Source organism: Babylonia areolata, chromosome 5, assembly GCF_041734735.1.
Source record: "Babylonia areolata isolate BAREFJ2019XMU chromosome 5, ASM4173473v1, whole genome shotgun sequence".
Classification (NCBI taxonomy): domain Eukaryota; kingdom Metazoa; phylum Mollusca; class Gastropoda; order Neogastropoda; family Buccinidae; genus Babylonia; species Babylonia areolata.
Window position 1 is genome coordinate 53714260 of NC_134880.1, and position 20028 is coordinate 53734287.

At 41.6% G+C, this 20028-nt stretch overlaps 1 protein-coding gene across 1 annotated transcript in view; it reads right to left on the minus strand.

Moving 5' to 3' along the window:
• LOC143282179 (uncharacterized) overlaps positions 1-20028 on the minus strand; it is a 214240-nt gene that overhangs the window by 35396 nt on the left and 158816 nt on the right. Inside the window, 13 exon segments of the mRNA XM_076587751.1 lie at positions 150-479; positions 1369-1436; positions 3299-3482; positions 5332-5477; positions 6515-6851; positions 7456-7588; positions 8224-8371; positions 11728-12119; positions 12726-13172; positions 15319-15494; positions 16858-17013; positions 18135-18394; positions 19025-19133. Of these exon segments, the coding sequence (XP_076443866.1) occupies positions 150-479; positions 1369-1436; positions 3299-3482; positions 5332-5477; positions 6515-6851; positions 7456-7588; positions 8224-8371; positions 11728-12119; positions 12726-13172; positions 15319-15494; positions 16858-17013; positions 18135-18394; positions 19025-19133 (2886 nt within the window).

The window sequence follows — 20028 nt, forward strand, 5'->3', positions numbered from 1 at the left end:
CCCGGCATATGTATACATATATACATACATCTCCTGACCTCATCGTTTGATATATATATATATATATATATGTGTGTGTGTGTATGTGTGTGTGTGTGTGTGTGTGTATGTGTGTGTGTGTGTGTACATATAAATAAATAAAAACTTACTGGCATATTTCCTCCTTCCTCCCACTCCGCCCATTTTCAGACTGGCATTGACGATGGTGGGTCCACCTTCCCCATCTCCAAGTGCTGCCCCCTGGAGGCCCTCGCGCTCGATGGCCGCCTCCCTCTGCTCCAGAGCCTCTAGTTTGGCAGGGTCAAGGTCATTAAGAAGTTTGCGCAGGTCATCGTTTTGAGCAGAGATGCGGTTGTAGAAATCGTCAAGGTCTTCCTTTTGCCGGGAAAGCTGTGCAGCAAGGTGGAGGTTTTGGTCCTCCAGTTTGTCATAGAACACACGGACATTGAAGTTCTCCAGTTCCTGGTTCTCATTTTTGCCTGGAAATAAATATTTTTTAAAAAAACTTAATAGAGTTGCATTTTGTATGGTGTTTTGCATTGAATAAACAGCAGTATTCTATACACCAGTTACAAACAAGCAAACTTTGCAAGCATTGAATTCAAAATTTGCATGCAAAAAACAAAAAAAAACAAAAAAAACCCCACCCTGAAAACAGTCTTCATCTAGTTCAAGTGGAACAAATTACTTAAAGAGATGATGCCACAAATTCAAGGCAGACAATTCTCACTGCCAGCCCTTGACATAAACAGATGACTTCCCCCTGGCTGTCTCCAGCCATTCACACAATTCATCTTTCATCACTGTAGCTGTGGACACGGAGACACTCACACTCGTTAAGCTTTAGCGACATGCACAATTCATCTGTCAATTATATGAACAGAGTCTCAACATTTCAAAACACAGATAGCTCACTTGATAGCAGTGCAGTGCTTTCAACAGGATGAAGAGAAGGGCACAGTAGCACTGGACTTCTAATCCTAAGGTCATGGGTTTGAAACACTTCTGCGTCTGGTTGGTTATGGGTGGAGATTTTTTTTGTTTTGTTTTCTTTTTGGTATCTGACAGGTCAACAGATGTGCAGGTCCACAACTGCCTGGACTCAATTTGTGTGCATACGCATGCTGAAGATCAAATGCATATGTTAAAGTTCCCATAATCCATGTCAGCGCTCGGTGGGTTATGAAAACGTGAACATGCTCAGAAGGCACATCCCCAGAATGGAGTATGGCTGTTCACCTGGCAGAGTAAAAACAGTAAAAACAATCACCTGCAAAAAACCAAAAAACAAAAACAAAAAAAAACCCGTTCAAGTGAGCGTGAAAGTTGTAGCCCACAAACGCAGAAGAAGACAAAAAAGATACTTACCCATGACAGCAAGAACATCGGCTTCAGCCCCATCCACTGCAGGTCGAGGTCCCAACAGATCAGGATCCCTGGTTTTGAAATGGTGGTTAAAAAAGTTTCAGTTTCTTTTTTCAGTTTTATTATTATTATTTTATTATTATTATCATTACTACTACCTTTTTTATATTATCATAATTATTATTTATTTATTTATGTAAGCTTATCTATTATTTATTCACCTTTTTTTTCTCTTTTCTTTTTTTTTTTCTCAAGGCCTGACTAAGCGCGTTGGGTTACGCTGCTGGTCAGGCATCTGCTTGGCAGATGTAGTGTAGCGTATATGGATTTGTCCGAACGCAGTGATGCCTCCTTGAGCCACTGAAACTGAAACTGGTTAAAAAAAAAATGCAGAATGATGCTCACACCTTCCAAACAGGGAACTTGTAGCACTTACATTGAAAGTTCTATATACATAGATACAAATGCAATCAAGTGTAACACACTACACACAAACAAGCATGTGCACACACAAACACACAAGCAAGCACACACAAACACATGCATGCATTCACACACACACGCACACACACACACACACACACACACACACACACACATACGCAGCCAAGAGAAGTCAAAGAAGCACATTAGTCAATAAATTGGAAGGTAAATCAAAATTGGTGTGTTTGAGAGTGTGTTTTTTTTCTATTGCATAAATGCTTCTCCAAGAAAGAACAGATTAAACAGAAATAATACCCCCAAAACTATGATTACATCTATGCGGTGTAAAAATGGTCATACACTTAAAAAACTCATCCATACACACATGTGAAAATGGGAGCTGCAATTTAACCCATGAACACAAAAGAAGTAGATATAAATAATAAAGTACTGACTTATTAAAAATGTGTGTGTGTGTGTGTGTGTGTGTGTGTGTGTGTGTGTGTGTGTATCAAATGTGTGTGTGTGTGTGCAAAAGTCATCTGTCAGTGTGTGTGTGTGTGTGCATGGCAAACGTGTGTGCATGCATGCATGCAAAAATGCATAACTATGTGTGTATGCCATGTGTAGGTCCATAGCTGTGTCCTTTTCATGAAAACTGTTTCCCAAACCCTCATTTTTTTTCTTTCTGTTTTTTTCAAGCAGATCTATATGTCTGACAAGCTGGTTCCTGATCCCTACATTTTAAACATAAGGAGTAACTTTGATTCAAAATATCCTGCATAAATTTCTTTCTCATTATTATTCCTAATTGATTCACAAAATACAATATCAGTGTATTTGACATACTGCACAAACCATATAACTTCATAAATTCCTAATCAATCAAATAAAAAATCAATATACCTGACATTTAGTATAAATATTATTACTTACATAAAGTGTACAAATAAAGCATCAATACATCTGACAGACAGTAGAAACAATATTACTTTCACAAAGCATACGTAATGTGACAGGTTTTATATGAAATGCACCAAAAGCAATCCAAACAATATATTCTTTCAATCAAATACCTTATCTACTTACCCATCTCAATGATCTAGCTTACTGAGCTCTATTGTGACTCTAGTCTCATGACAAGCCCGTTGGGTTTATGGGGTTTATGTGTTGGTAAGGCATTTGCTCTTTTCTCTTTTTTTTTTTTTCTTTCTTTAAACAATTATGGTGAAGCATATATGGATCGGTTCACATCCTTTAACACCTCCATGAAAATTAATCTGAAACTGTGACGTAACTTGCACGTTAACAACTGAAATTGTCTTGTACTCTCACAACATCATTGCGTCCACTGCACTTTAAAAAAATATCTTTAAACAGATGATGTGTAGCATACATGGATAAGTTCACCCCCTTTGACACCTCCTTGAAACTGAATCCAAAACTGTGATGCAACTCGTACAAGAACAACTGCAATTATCTTGTACTCTCACAACACCACCGCACTTACGAACTCTTGTCAGGCCAGTTGTCGACATCATATCGGATGTAGGAAGGCACTGGGGGTGGCACGCCAAGACTGCGGTAACGCGGCTTCCAGCGTTTCATGGGGTAAATGATGGAGTCTCTGGGCTTCCAGACAATCACGGCCACCACCAGCAGTACCACACAGGCACCGAAAAAGGCCAGTAGACCTGTATTTGTTAAGAAAAAAATCAGAAACAGAAATGTTTTTCAGCACAGAAACCTCTTCCTCAGTCTCACTCTGCTGTCTGAGTACCAGTTTCATTTGTTATTTTTGCATTATACAAACGTATGTGGGCCAAGCAATCTGTGTAGCATATTCAGGATTAAAAGGCTATGCCAGTCTAAGCTAATTTGTGTTTGCACATAAGATAAGATAAGATAAGAATAACTTTATTATCTCCACCTGGAGAAATTTGGTCAGGTGCATTATCACAACATAGACAAGTAAACAACATGGGGACCATAACTGTAAAAGCCAACAACAGCCCCAACAAATATTACGAAGATACAAATGTAAAAAATATCACATGCATCGTTTCATACATACATCCACACACTGCAGGTAATAACTAGTATTCTTAAAGTAAAAACAGAAAGAATTAAGAAACATTATTTGAATATAATTATAAACATAGCCTACTATACTGCACATTGATTATAATAGACAGATAAGATAAGAATAAAGATGAATTGCGGAAAACCACAACCAGATAATAATCAGCACACACCCCCACCCCACCCCACCCCACACACGCAGATAACTTGATCAAACAAGAGTAATAAACATATGTTCTCAAATAAAAGCATTTCACATATTCGCTTTTAAAAACATTGCAATTTCTTCTGTCATTGCTGCTGTGTGCACATGTCAATTGGCTGGTGTAAGCACAAGCCCGGAGCTTCCTTTTTAGAAAGTGTCTGGGTTTGTTCCAATGTTCCTTTTATTTACCTGTGTGCTAGCTGAATTGGTAGCATAAGCACCATTGACTTGAAGTTGTGTCCCTTGTACATGGAGAGAGTTACCACTCTTTATTGTTTGTGAAGCAATCTTTCATTTATATCTTTTACTTTCCTATATTTTAATTTATTCATTTTTTTGTCTACTCTTTTTTATGATTGATGTATTTCAATCTATTTTAATGTTTTGCACAAATCTAGGGTAGACTCTAAAGGCCTGATCAGTGCATTGTGTTTGTGGATAGTCAGGCATCTGCTCCTTTTTTTTCCTTTTTTTGGGGGCGGGGGGTCTTTTTCCTTTGTTTTTCTTACTCCTGTGTCTTCGTTTGTTTTTGGATTTTTAGGTTGTTGTTTTTTTGTTTTGTTGTTGTTGTTGTTGTTGGCAAGATTACAGAAAGACTTGACTTCATGTCGATCAGGGATTTTCAGGTATTTTGTTCACCAATAATCAAATTCTAAATGGTGTCCATTAATTAGGGATTTTCCAGTGCTTTGCTCACCAATAATCAAATTTTAAATGGTGTCCATCAATCAGGGATTTTCCGGTGCTTTGTTCATCAATAATCAAATTCTAAATGGTGTCTATCAATCAGGGATTTTCCAGTGCTTTGCTCACCAATAATCAAATTTTAGATGGTGTCCATTAATTAGGGATTTTCCATTGCTTTGCTCACCAATAATCAAATTCTAAATGGTATCCATTAATCAGGGATTTTTTTCTGGTGCTTCTGCTCACCAATAATCAAATTTTAACTCATTCTACATTCTACCCCCTAGCTACATGCCTGCTAAAACTCCCCTGGATCAGCACTATATGAGACCACTGCAGAAAAATGGCAAAAATCAATGATGAATTGTTAATATAAAGCTTCGTTTTCATGTTTCCAGAATCCGTAAACAGTTCAGTTTAGAATGCGAACTGTACCAAGCAAGAATAAACGAAATTAGAATAGTGTGTTGGGACGAGAATACCTGGTTCACAGGGGAAGTAATCATGGTACGAGTTAACTCGTGTTAAATAGTGTCCATTAATTAGTTATTTTCCAGTGCTTTGCTCACCAATAATCAAACCCCAGTCTGGCTCCTCATTGGCCACGTCCTGTTTGAAAACTCCGAGCAGGCCCAGGTTGCCTGCTGACGAGGTCACGACTGAGGAGGAGGTGGGGCATGTGGATCCGCTCGGCTTCACTTCAATGATCACGTCTCTGTGGAACCACAACGCCGTAAGATTGTCATTTTAAAACAATATTTTTCAAGAAAGAGAAAGAGGAGGGGAAGAGAGAGGGGGAGGGGGGGGAGAGAGAGAGAGAGAGAGAGAATAAAATCAATTCTTTAGTCTACAAAGACCCTGCAGCAAAGCAAATTAAATCAATTCTTCAGACTTCAAAGACCAAGAAAAAAAAGAAGAATGAATGAAATTGATTCTTCAGTCTATTAAGCCTAGCAGAAAAGAGAACACAGTCAATTTTTCAGTCTGCAAAAACTTAGCAAGAAAGAGAATGAAACCAATTCTTAAGTCTACAAAGGCCTAGCAGAAAAGAAAACGAAATCAATTCTTTAGTCGACAAAGACTTTGCAGAAAAGAGAAAGATATTAATTCTTCAGTCTACAATGAACTAAAAGAAAAAATAAATGAAACCAGTGCTTTAGTCTACGAAGACTTAGCAGAAAAGAGAATGAAATTAATTTTTCCATATACAAAGACCTAACAGAAATGACAAAGAAATCATTTTTTTAGTCTACAAAGACCTAGCAGAAAAGAGAACGAAATCAATTCTTCAGTCTACAAAGACATAGCACAAAAAAAAGAAAAAAAAAAGAAAGAAATCAATCCTTTAGTCTACAAAGACCTAGCAAAAAAAGAAAAAGAAAAAAAAAACGAGAATGAAATTAATTCTTCAGTCTACAAAGGCCTGGCAGAAAAGAGAACAAAATCCATTCTTTAGTCTACAAAAATGAGTGACAAACTGCTATGAAAAAAACGTTTTAAAAAAGCAATTCAGGATAAAAGAAGAAGAAAAAAATAACGAGAATCAAATTAAAGACAAACAAAAGAATCAAATATTCCACAAAACAATCACAGTTTAACCAAAAGCCAAATACAGACACACATAGCAAATGCGTCAAAATCACACTAACAGAGCAACAAAAAAAGAAATTAAACACTCTACAAAGCAACCACAGTATAACAAAAAACACAAAAAAACCACACACACTGCACACGCATCAAAATCACACTTACAGTGTGGAATCTTGAGCATCCTGGAACACGTAAGTGCCAGCTTCCGTGAAGACGTGTGCGAAGGACGAAATTGACACATTGGTGTTGGCGATGAGATACGTCAACTGTGTGAAGGCCCCATAGTCGAAAGTGGGGTTGGTGTTGTAGAGGTGGTTGACAACGTACACAGGGTAGTTGCTGGATGCGCGGTCAGTGGAGTTGATGGTGACCTTGAACAGCACCATCTGGTTGAGCTCCAGACACAGTGCCGGATTGGGCACGTGGTTGCTAGGCACTGTGGTTGTCAGCAGTCGCCGACGACCAGTCACCGGTGTCGCCTGCAAGGTGCTCAGATCATCTGCAGAAGGATTAAAAAAATCAAATCAAAACGAACGTTTAGAATCAGGACCTAGTGCAAAAGAACAGAAAAACAAATCAAGACAAACCTTTAGAATCAGGATCCAGCTGTTATCATTGTCATTGTTACTGGTACCTACCCAAGCTAAAAAAAAAAACATATGTCACTCCTATCTAAAAGCATGACATAAATCTGAAATAAAAGTGCATGTCACTTGTATCTAAAACAGGGAATTCAAAACATTAAAAGTTAATGTCACTCATATCTAAAAAGAGAAACAAAAAATATATCACTCATATCAAAACAAAAAAAATCTAAAAGTATTAGTCACAAATACATTCAAAATAAAGAAAATCTTAAATACTGCATCATCATGTTATACAGAAATACATTTTGTCAATTGGAGGAATTTTTGTTTAATGTCCCGTCACACATATCGGTGATTGAAGACATTTTGTTAAAGTATTTGTGAATACATCTGAGTATTATCGGTTAGAAGGGGTGGGAGATGTAGATGAATGGAGGTTTTGTCAATTATTTGCACAGTTAGTGGTTAATCTTGAAGGTGGTAATGCTTGGCACTGGTAACAGAAGTAGTACTCACACTGAATCTCGTTGATGGCGTCTGCTGCCGATGGAAATACAGAGGCTGTGATGACATCTCCAAAGAAATTGACAACAAAGGTTTTGGTGGCACCATATGTTGTCTCGCTTGGTCCTATTATGTCTGTCATGGTCTGCAATCATTTATAAAGGAACAATAGATAATGTCAACATAAAACAGAGCATAGCAACACAGACTGCACAGTCATAAGGTTAAACATAAAAGGTTCCATAACCTTTTACCGCTATGCTACATTGTACAGATGCTCTCTCTCTCTCTCTCTCTCCCTCTCTCTCTCCCTCTCTCCCTCCCTCTGTTTTTGTTTTTATTTTGTTTTTGTCTTTTTCTGTTTGCTTTGGTTTTGGAAGTGGAGGGGTGGGGTGGGGGATCTGGGGGGCGGGGACGAGGGGGGTTGTCATTATCCTTTTTCACTTTTTACTTCTTATTTTACATGAAATTAACCTTATCTTTTTTATCCTTTTTTAGATTCTTTAGACAGATGGCGTGCGTGTGCGCGCACGCGCGCGTGTGTGTGTGTGTGTGTGTGTGTGTGAGTGTATGTGTATGTGCGCGCATGTGGTCTTGCACATGCGTGTGTGTGTGTGTAAGTGTGTATGCATGCTGCATTCTCATTCTCCAGAGTCACTGACATCTTCATCTTTTGTGATGGACTTCCACGATGATGATGATGATGATGATGATTACTATCATTATTATTCTCTTCTCATTTCAGAGCATAAGCCCTGGGTGAAGTGAATCCTAACTCACAGTGGCAGTACTGGAGCCAGAAGGATCTGTGATGGTCAGAGACACAGTGCCATCTGACATCAGCTCCAAAGAGACCGAGGGTTCACTGGTGGCTCGGCAGGTAGCATCACAGATCTGTTCGGGGTCCGTGTAGGAGTTGCAAACACACCTGGAAATAAAGTAGTAAAACTCATGGTTTATTGGAATGTCATGCTGCACCTTAAAGACATCAGTTTCTGAATGTGCGTGCTTGGAATGAGAGTGCAGGCAGTGTTTCTGGGTGTATGAACATGTCAGAGTGTGATGTGTGTGTGTGTGTGTGTGTGTATATATATATATATGTGTGTGTGTGTGTGTGTGTGTGTGTGTGTGTGTGTGTACACATGCATTCACATTTCCCTATCTGCATACCTCAGTAAGTAAAAAATGTTCAGTTTCAGTAGACTTTCCTGCATGTATGCTTCCTAATGCAAAACTGTCATTCCAGTAATTTTAGGATATCAGTGCAATATGAATATTCCTCATTATCATTATTATTATGCATACTTCTCTGTGCAATTCCAGTAATCATTTCCATACATTTTCTAAATCTATCTTTAATGCTCAGACAAGAAAAGAAGAAAAGCACTACAGCATTTACCCCCATGGTCTTGCTCACCTGCTGAACATTATTTTCCCACTCACCTGCCAGTCATTACTTTTCCCACAGTTCCGTTTACCTGAATGTTACATTTCACAGTGACCCTGCTGAATATTACATTTCACAGTGACCCTGCTGAATGTTACATTTCACAGTGACCCTGCTGAATGTTACATTTCACAGTGACCCTGCTGAATGTTACATTTCACAGTGACCCTGCTGAATGTTACATTTCAGAGTGACCCTGCTGAATGTTACATTTCACAGTGACCCTGCTGAATGTTACATTTCACAGTGACCCTGCTGAACGATACATTTCACAGTGACCCTGCTGAATGTTACATTTCACAGTGACCCTGCTGAACGTTACATTTCACAGTGACCCTGCTGAATGACATTTCACAGTGACCCTGCTGAATGCTACATGAATGCTACATTTCACAGTGACCCTGCTGAATGTTACTTTACATTTCACAGTGACCCTGCTGAATGTTACATTTCACAGTGACCCTGCTGAACGATACATTTCACAGTGACCCTCCTGAATGTTACATTTCAGAGTGACCCTGCTACCCTGCTGAATGTTACATTTCAGAGTGACCCTGATCCCCTGCTGAATGTTACGTTACATTTCAGAGTGACCCTGCTGAATGTTACATTTCAGAGTGACCCTGATCCCCTGCTGAATGTTACATTACATTTCAGAGTGACCCTGCTGAATGTTACATTTCAGAGTGACCCTGCTGAATGTTACATTTCAGAGTGACCCTGCTGAATGTTACATTTCAGAGTGACCCTGCTGAATGTTACATTTCAGAGTGACCCTGCTACCCTGCTGAATGTTACGTTACATTTCAGAGTGACCCTGCTGAATGTAACATTACAGAGTGACCCTGCTGAATGTTACATTTCAGAGTGACCCTGCTGAATGTTACATTTCAGAGTGACCCTGCTGAATGTTACGTTACATTTCAGAGTGACCCTGCTGAATGTTACATTTCACAGTGACCCTGCTGAATGTTACATTTCAGAGTGACCCTGCTGAATGTTACATTTCAGAGTGACCCTGCTGAATGTTACATTTCAGAGTGACCCTGCTGAATGTTACGTTACATTTCAGAGTGACCCTGCTGAATGTTACATTTCAGAGTGACCCTGCTGAATGTTACATTTCAGAGTGACCCTGCTGAATGTTATATTTCAGAGTGACCCTGCTGAACGTTACATTTCAGAGTGACCCTGCTGAATGTTACATTTCAGAGTGACCCTGCTGAATGTTACATTTCAGAGTGACCCTGCTACCCTGCTGAATGTTACATTTCACAGTGACCCTGCTGAATGTTACATTTCAGAGTGACCCTGGTCACCTGCTGAATGTTACATTACAGAGTGACCCTCCTGAATGTTACATTTCAGAGTGACCCTGCTCACCTGCTGAACGTTACTTTTCCTGCTGACCCGCAGAACATACCTTTTCTGGCAGCTCCATTCACCTACAGAAAATTACTTTTCCGACAGCCTTTCTCGCCTACTAAACATTCCACAGCCCCACTCACCTGCCAAATTTTATTTTCCCCACTCACCTGCTGAGTGCTATTTTTCCCACAGCCCCACTCACCTGCTGAGTGCTATTTTTCCCACAGCCCCACTCACCTGCTGAGTGCTATTTTCCCCACAGCCCCACTCACCTGCTGGGTGCTATTTTCCCCACAGCCCCACTCACCTGTTGAGTGCTATTTTTCCCACAGCCCCACTCACCTGCTGAGTGCTATTTTTCCCACACCCCCACTCACCTGCTGAGTGCTATTTTCCCCACAGCCCCACTCACCTGCTGGGTGCTATTTTCCCCACAGCCACACTCACCTGCTGAGTGCTATTTTCCTATTTTCCCCACAGCCCCACTCACCTGCTGGGTGCTATTTTCCCCACAGCCCCACTCACCTGCTGAGTGCTATTTTCCCCACAGCCCCACTCACCTGCTGGGTGCTATTTTCCCCACAGCCCCACTCACCTGCTGGGTGCTATTTTCCCCACAGCCCCACTCACCTGCTGAGTGCTATTTTCCCCACAGCCCCACTCACCTGCTGGGTGCTATTTTCCCCACAGCCCCACTCACCTGCTGGGTGCTATTTTCCCCACAGCCCCACTCACCTGCTGAGTGCTATTTTCCCCACAGCCCCACTCACCTGCTGAGTGCTATTTTCCCCACAGCCCCACTCACCTGCTGAGTGCTATTTTCCCCACAGCCCCACTCACCTGCTGGGTGCTATTTTCCCCACAGCCCCACTCACCTGCTGAGTGCTATTTTCCCCACAGCCCCACTCACCTGCTGAGTGCTATTTTCCCCACAGCCCCACTCACCTGCTGGGTGCTATTTTCCCCACAGCCCCACTCACCTGCTGGGTGCTATTTTCCCCACAGCCCCACTCACCTGCTGGGTGCTATTTTCCCCACAGCCCCACTCACCTGCTGAGTGCTATTTTCCCCACAGCCCCACTCACCTGCTGGGTGCTATTTTCCCCACAGCCCCACTCACCTGCTGGGTGCTATTTTCCCCACAGCCCCACTCACCTGCTGAGTGCTATTTTCCCCACAGCCCCACTCACCTGCTGGGTGCTATTTTCCCCACAGCCCCACTCACCTGCTGAGTGCTATTTTCCCACACCCCCACTCACCTGCTGAGTGCTATTTTCCCCACAGCCCCACTCACCTGCTGGGTGCTATTTTCCCCACAGCCCCACTCACCTGCTGAGTGCTATTTTCCCCACAGCCCCACTCACCTGCTGGGTGCTATTTTCCCCACAACCCCACTCACCTGCTGAGTGCTATTTTCCCCACAGCCCCACTCACCTGCTGGGTGCTATTTTCCCCACAGCCCCACTCACCTGCCCAAAGACACATCCAGAGAGCCGCCGCCACAGAAGGCGCACTCCTGTGAGCAGTCAGTCGTGTCAGGATCCACGCACTGACGACTGCTAGCCATGCGTGCCTGTGACTGGGAACACCTGGAGTCCACCACCTGTTGGCAGTTATCAGGACTGTTGCCCTCCTTCTTCTGCGTGTCCACCTCATCATAGTAGATGTAGCCTGACTCGCATACACACTTGCCATAGGAGGGCTGGAAGCTGCGGTACAGTCCCATGCAGGTGCACATGCTGCTGCCCACTGGTGCCCATGAGGAGCTGCCGCAAGGGCGACAAAACATCTGTCCTTCAAGGTTGTTGAATGTGTCCACTGGGCAGAGGTGACACTCCGAATAGTCTTTGGCCAGTAAGACCTGACAAAAGAGAAAAAGGAAAAATTCAGTTTCTGTTGTTTTTAAGATAAGATAAGATAAGATAAGATAAGATAAGAATAACGTTATTATCTCCAACTGGAGAAATTTGGTCAGGTGCATTATCACAACATAGACAAGTAAACAACATGGGGACCATAACTGTAAAAGCCAACAACAGCCTCAACAAATATTACGAAGATACAAATGTAAGAAATATCACATACATCGTTTCAAACATACATCCACACACTGCAGGTAATAACTAGTATTCTTAATGTAAAAACAGAAAGAATTAAGAAACATTATTTTAAGGAGAAAAACCCATATCCGCTAAACCACAAACCAAACCAAACCAAACATTAAATATTTCATGCTGGTGGATTTTCCTTATTGCATAATCACTCTGACTCAGTTGCAAAAAGTTGGATTTATAGCGTTTGTGTATTTCACTCACTGCATAACTCATCCAGCTTACATTCCCAAGCACTCAGTTTAAACATTTCTCTATTCTACACACTGCAGTAACTAAACAACTCACACATCCAAACATCAAATTTAGGGATGCTTGCAGATTTTTGTCACTGCAAAAAAATCCATCCAACTCACATTGCCATACATTCCTGTGGGACAAGGCGTTGCCTGGTATGACCCTTCAGGGCAGTAGTTGCCGATCGGGCAGGGGTTGTCTGTACCATGAGCCGTACCAGCTGGGCAGTAATAGCCAGCTGGACAAACCTCACAGAACGATCGATCTGTGGAGTTGCCATAGTAACCAGGTGGACACATGGTGCAGGAGATGCTGATGTCGTAACGGACTCCCGGATGGGCCTCCGCCTTGTAGCCGAGCGGACAGGACAGCGTCATGTTGCTTCCCTCAGGACAGTAGTCGGGGAAGACGCAGAGGATGGGGGTGTCTGTGGCATTGGGGCAGTAGTACCCTGGCCAGCAGACAGGGGGTAAACCAGTGGTGCCGTTACAGTAATGGCCTGGACGGCAGTCGACCTCCAAGGAAGCTCCTCTGGGACACTCATAGGTCTCCCTGCAAGGAATGCCCTGGGGGGAAGCAAAGTATGGAAACAAATATTAGAACACTTGAAAACAAAACCATGTGCATGCACATGCACACCCATTCACAAACACACACACACACACACATTTACACACACACTGACAAGTCCACATCCGCACAAAAAAAAGCAAAGCACCAAAACAAAATATCTCCAAAACACCATCACACTTCTACATGTGCATGCCTGTGCACATACGCACAGGCATATATGCAAACAAGTGTGTTAATCAATATCTGCATGGGTAAAAATGCTCTATTTCAACTATGAAGGAAGAATAAACGAGTTCAAAATTAACAACCAAATAACAAAACAAAGTCATCAAGACACTGCTGCCCAAGATGCTTCAATGCATGGGACTCAAAGTTCTATAAAAATTTCAATCACAAAAAAGCACAACCACCCCAGACAGAAGCAAACAGAAGATGGTTCACAAATCCCAGTGACAACACTGTCAATCTCTTGGATTTGCAATCCTTTTGTATTTTTGTATTTTGTATTTTGTATTTCTTTTTATCACAACAGATTTATCTGTGTGAAATTCGGGCTGCTCTCCCCAGGGAGAGCGCATCGCTATACTACAATGCCACCCTTTTTTTTTTTTAATTTTTCCTGCGTGCAGTTGTATGTGTTTTTCCTATTGACGTGGATTTTTCTACAGAATTTTGCCAGGAACAACCCTTTTGTTGCCGTGGGTTCTTTTACGTGCGCTAAGTGCGTGCTGCACACGAGACCTCGGTTTATAGTCTCATCCGAATGACTAGCGTCCAGACCACCACTCAAGGTCTAGTGGCGGGGGAGAAAATATCAGCAGCTGAGCCGTGATTCGAACCAGCGCGCTCAGATTCTCTCGCTTCCTAGGGGAACGCGTTACCTCTACGCCATCACTTTTACACTCTATACACAAACAGAGCAACCCAACAGAGCCATCACTCAATCACTGTCAGTATCATTCCCTTCTCGTTCAGCTGGTTCCGTTACCCAAGGAGGCGTCACAGAGTTCGGACCAATCCATATGCGCTACACATCTGCTAAGCAGATGCCTGACCAGCAATTAAACTCCAAAAGATCTGGATTGAGTGAACGGTAAAACTTCACATGCAACTCAGCCCTTCCTCTTCTTCCTTCTCATTCATCTTTTTTTTTTTTAAATGATAACCTACAAATGTGAAAATCAAAACTTTAACTTAATAATGTCTACAATCAGCAGTATGTGTGGTGGCCTAGCAGCAACACATCCGCCAAGGAAGAGAGAGAAACGTGAAGGCACTGGATCAAATCCCACACTCGCCTGATTTTTCTCTCCCTCCACTAGACGATGAGTGGTGGTCTGGATGCTAGTCATTCAGATGAGATGATAAATTAAGGTCCCATTTGCACAGTACATTCAGCACATGTAAAAGAACCCAAGACAATAAAAGTGTTGTCCCTGGCAAAATTCTGTAGAAAAATCCACTTTGATAGAGAAACAAATACACTTGAACAGAAAAAAAAGTGTGGAACTGCACGGTGGTAACATGCTCTCCACAAGGAAAGCAGCCCGACTTCCACACAGAGAAATCCATTCTGACAAAAAAGTAGTACAGTACAGTACTGTACAGTACAATACAATACAATATAGTACAGTACAGTGCAGTACAATACAATATAGTACAGTACAGTGCAGTACAGTACAGTACAACAAAATAGAGCAGAAATCCTCCACATCAAATGTGCCTTGACGGGCACAATAGCCATATGGTTAAAGTGTTGGATTTTCAATCTGAGGGTCCTGGGTTCAAATCTTGGTGATGGTGCTTGATGGGTAAAGGGTGGAGATTCTTCCAATCTCCCAGGTCAACACATGTACAGACCTGCTTGTGCCTGAACCCCCTTCGTGTGTATACCCAAGATCAAATACACACATTAAAGATCCTGTAATCCATGTCAGTGTTCGGTGGGTTATGGAAACAAGAACATACCCAGCATGCACACCCCCGAAAGCGGAGTATGGCTGCCTACATGGCGGGGTAAAAATGGTCATACATGTAAAAGCCAACTCGCGTATATACGAGTGAACGTGGGAGTTGCAGCCCACAAATGCAGAAGAAGAAATGTGCCCCCTCCAAAAAAAAAAAAAAGCAAAGAAACACCTGAGTATTTTCTGTGTCATTGGGGCAGTAGTAACCAGGGCGACACCTCGGACAGTCAGTGGCGTTGGCTGAGCCAGGTGTGTCCCGCATGGTCCCTGCCGGGCACAGACGTGGTTCATCCCCGGCCAGGCAGAAGTAACCAGGTGGACACGGGTTGCCAGAGTAGTCTGCCATTCCTGTGTGAGAATTACACATGTTTGCATGTTGTATCAATATTCAGGTTTTCTCAAGGCCTGACTAAGCGCATTGGGCTATACCACTGGTCAGGCATCTGCTTGGCAGATGTGGTGTAGCGTATATGGATTTGTCCGAACGCAGTGACGCCTCCTTGAGCTACTGATACTGAAACTGAAACTCAGGTTTGCTGTTCCTGAGTAATCTGTCATTCCTGTGTGACAGCAAACCTGAATATTGATACAACATACAAATGTTTGCATATCTCAGATATGCAATAATTTGTATGTTGTATCAATATTCATGTTTACTGTTCCGGAGAAATCTGCCATTCTTGTGTGAGATATACACCTATTTGTACGTTGTGTCAATATTCAAGTTTGCTGTTTACATTGCTTTCTTTTATGGTGAATAGCAAACATCAAATAATTCACTTTTGCAATGGGTCACTGACATAAGAAATTCGTTTTTTTGCAATGGATTACAGACATAACAAATTCATTTTTGCAGCAGATTACAGACATAACAAATTCATTTTTGCAGCAGATTACAGAGATACAATGAAGTGAACTTTTGCAGAGGGTTACAGACCAAAACATTCACTTTGTAGTGGACACCAGAATTCAAACATTCACTTTGTAGTGGACACCAGAATTCAAACATTCACTTTGTAGTGGACACCAGAATTCAAACATTCACTTTGTAGTGGACACCAGAATTCAAACATTCACTTGTAGTGGACACCAGAATTCAAACATTCACTTTGTAGTGGACACCAGAATTCAAACATTCGCTTTGTAGTGGACACCAGAATTCAAACATTCACTTTGTAGTGGACACCAGAATTCAAACATTCACATTTGTAGCAAACCAAACCAAAACAAAAACAAACAAAAAAAAACCCAAATCACAAATTAATCTGCCACTCTACATCTAACTTTCAATTTACCATTGTCTTACATGTACATGTTGATTCTTTATTTTCTTTTTTTTTCTGAGGGCATGGGGTAAAGAAGCTTTCCGCTTATCCATTTTACCTCCAATAAACATTTGTCATTTTGTCACATTTTGTCTGGTTACACCAGTAGCAAATAACACGTTTGTCATCTTGTCACTACCTGTGTAGTTACACCAGCAGCCAATAATATGTATATTTGTCGTTTTGTCATTACCTGTGTAGCCACACTAGTAGCCCATAAAACATCTGTCATTTTTGTCACTACCTGTGTACTTACACAGTTCCACACATTTTGTCGTTTTGTCATTACCTGTGTTACACCAGTAGCCAATAAAACATTTGTTATTTTGATATTACCTGTGTAGTTACACCAGTAGCCAATAAAACATTTGTCATTTTGACATTACCTGTGTAGTTACACCAGTAGCCGGCCTCACAAGGGTGACATTCGGAAATGCCAGCAGCCCCCGGTGTGTCGCGATACGTCAGGCGCGGACAGGGGTAGGTGCCATTGCCAACAAGACAGTAGTGACCCACTGGGCAGGGTTGTGGGACTGCCGTGCCTGAGAGAATCCAATCAGATCCAATCATGATGATGAAATAAAACATCAATGCTGAGTGTTGTTATATAACCTACAGTTTTGTTTATTTTTTAACAACTTTCTCCATTTGCAAATCATGTTGGTTTTAGCCTAGCCAGACCACAATAGGGTCATTTCTGGCCTGGTTCCAGGGCAGTTCTTAGAAAAATAGTTGAAGAGAACCTCAATTAATGTTAAATGACTAATGAAAACAACATTAAAAGACCAGTTCACCCATGTGACATTGGCATGGTCAAAACAGACTATCATGCTGTGTGTGATATGATTTTGTTAGTTGGTTCATGTGTCTGCCGATAATGGATATCCTGTGCAAGATTTAATTTTTTTTTTTTTAATGGTTCCAGTGCATTTCCCAACATACCAGAAAAAATCACACAGTTTGAAAATGTCTCATGGAATCGTGTAAAAATCATGTAATCAGAAGTGTAGTGTATAACGCGCAATGTCCATCACTGGATTTAATTAAAATGTGTCAGAACACATCTTCACTCCAGCATAAAAACAGCTGTTTACTCAACACACAGATCCTCATTCAATCTTCCGACAAACACACCATAAAATTGTAGAAATAACAAACACACCAGGCACTGCAGAGAAAAATGAACCTGTAAAGATGTCCATCACACACTGAGTGTTTGTACACATGTACCGTAGGACAGGACTTGATACGAGACTTCTCTTGTTGTCCTGTCAAATTCATTGTATTTGTGTTGTGACAAATTTGTGTGTACGTCCACTATGACAGGACATAACAGCTCATTGAACCCTGCACCTGAGCACTGCTCTGGTATCAAAATTCATCTCATTGACACAGTTTTCATGTTAACAGATGTGCATAAACCACAAAGAAAGGGAACAAACTTCTACAGAATTTCCCGATGTGTCCATCTGTAACATGGAGGAAATACAGTATGTTCTCAGCACTTTTTTCCACATCAATATAGCAAGGACGTCTGCCAAAGCTGTAAACTCCTCAGAGTTAAATGGGTGAAGACTTTCTCTTTGCCCTGTCAAATTCACTGTATGTATATTGTGACAAAAAACAATCATGTCAAAAACCAAAAATGAGCTGACTAACTAACCTTCAGGACAGAGGTAGCCTGCAGGGCAAGCGAGGCAGTCAGTGTCCTGAGCTGCTCCAACAACTCCAATGTAGGTGTCTGCAGGGCACGGCACGGGCAGGTCCGTTCCGCTGGGGCAGTATGATCCCGGAGGGCAGGGGCCAGCACATACCATGTCGGCGGGACAGGAAGTGAAGTCATAGGTGGTGTTGGGCATGTCCTCCAGTGACCCCGACTTGCAGTAGTAGCCGGCGGAACAGTTTCCTGCCAGCTGCCCCAGCCTGTGTTGACAACAGTGTCAATTAATTAATCTAAGAATGGACCCTGCCTTGCTATGCTGAGCCCTGGACACAGTGGACATGCATTCACTGCCCCACCTTGCTATGCTGAGCCCTGGACACAGTGGACATGCATTCACTGCCCCACCTGGCTATGCTGAGCCCTGGACACAGTGGACATGCATTCACTGCCCTGATGTGCAAAGGATGTGGGACCTTTGGCCTTTTAAATTTAACAGCTATGGATGGATCCATTCTCTTTCTGACTATCGCTCATTCATCCATAAAATCAATGTCTGTACTTTGACAATGTGTCTGTATATTTCAATACCGAGGCTCTTTGTGCGCGTGTGTGCATGCGTGTGTGTGTGTGTGCGTGTGCGTGTGCGTGCATGTGTGCATCTGTTTGTATATGATTTGTAAATGTGTATGTGTGTTCGTGTTTGTGATGTTTGTAGTGTGTATGTGTTTATGCAAGTCTGTGTGTCTGTGCATATAATGTGCATGAATGCGTTCATGAGCTTTTATGTGTAAAGGGACTTAACACTTTTTAAAACAATATTTTTTTAATGAAAGGACAGGAAAAAAACAATTGCAAAACGTATAGCCAATCAGTCCTAGGTATCAACGTACCTGCAGTATTGCCCAGCAATGCACGGCAAGCAGTCCTCTTGCTTTTCCAACTTTGTGGTGTTGTCGTTGGTGAATGTGCCATTAGCACACGGGATAGGGTATGCTGTGCCTGTCACACGCATTGAAAGTAATGCTTACTTTTTGAGCAGGGTCAATCTTTATCTTCTCTCCTATATATTGTCTTGAGTTTTCCCTTGTGCTCTTTTTGTGTTGACTGAATACTCCATTTTTCTTGTTCCCTTCTGCCTGTGCTAAAACTTGAAGGTGTGTGTGTGTGTGTATGTGTGTGTGGGTGGGTGTGTTTGTGTGTGTCTGTGTCTGTGTGTGTGTGTGTGCGCGCATGCGCCGCGCGCACGCATATGCATACATGTGTGCATGTTTGTGATAATAGAACATTATTGAAATTATTTCTGAAAAATAATTTCCCAGTAGAATTATGATAACATCAGTGATATCATCTCCTCTTTGAGATAATGATATCCCTTAGCAATCACTTCAGTCAAAAAAAAACAATAAAAAAAACATCAACTTCTGTACAAGATGCATTTTGTGATCCTTAAACCAATCATCTGACATGCACACAGCAGCAATGACAGAAAAAATGTGCAAACACAAATAAGCTTTTATTCAAGACTGGCATAGCCTTTTTAGGCCAGACACGGTAGTACAAAAACGTATGAAATAAACTTGAAGTTTATGGCTTTCTGTGACATGGTATGCAAAGATATTGGACTAAACATGTCTAGGTCATTTTGTGCAATTTGTCATGACGGTTTCCATGGAAACGAATCCAAAATGGCCGACAAACAAAAAATTAAAAGCTTATAACTTCGGTACCTTTATAGATATGTTATTTCTGTTTGTTTTATTTGATTTATTTGTATTTGTTCTTTATTATAGTGCAGTGTTATTTTGGAATTTGAATAAATACTTTTTTTGTTGTTGTTGTTGTGTTGTAGAAATGAGTATAAATTCCTTGACATTTTTTTCAAATGAGTGTATAT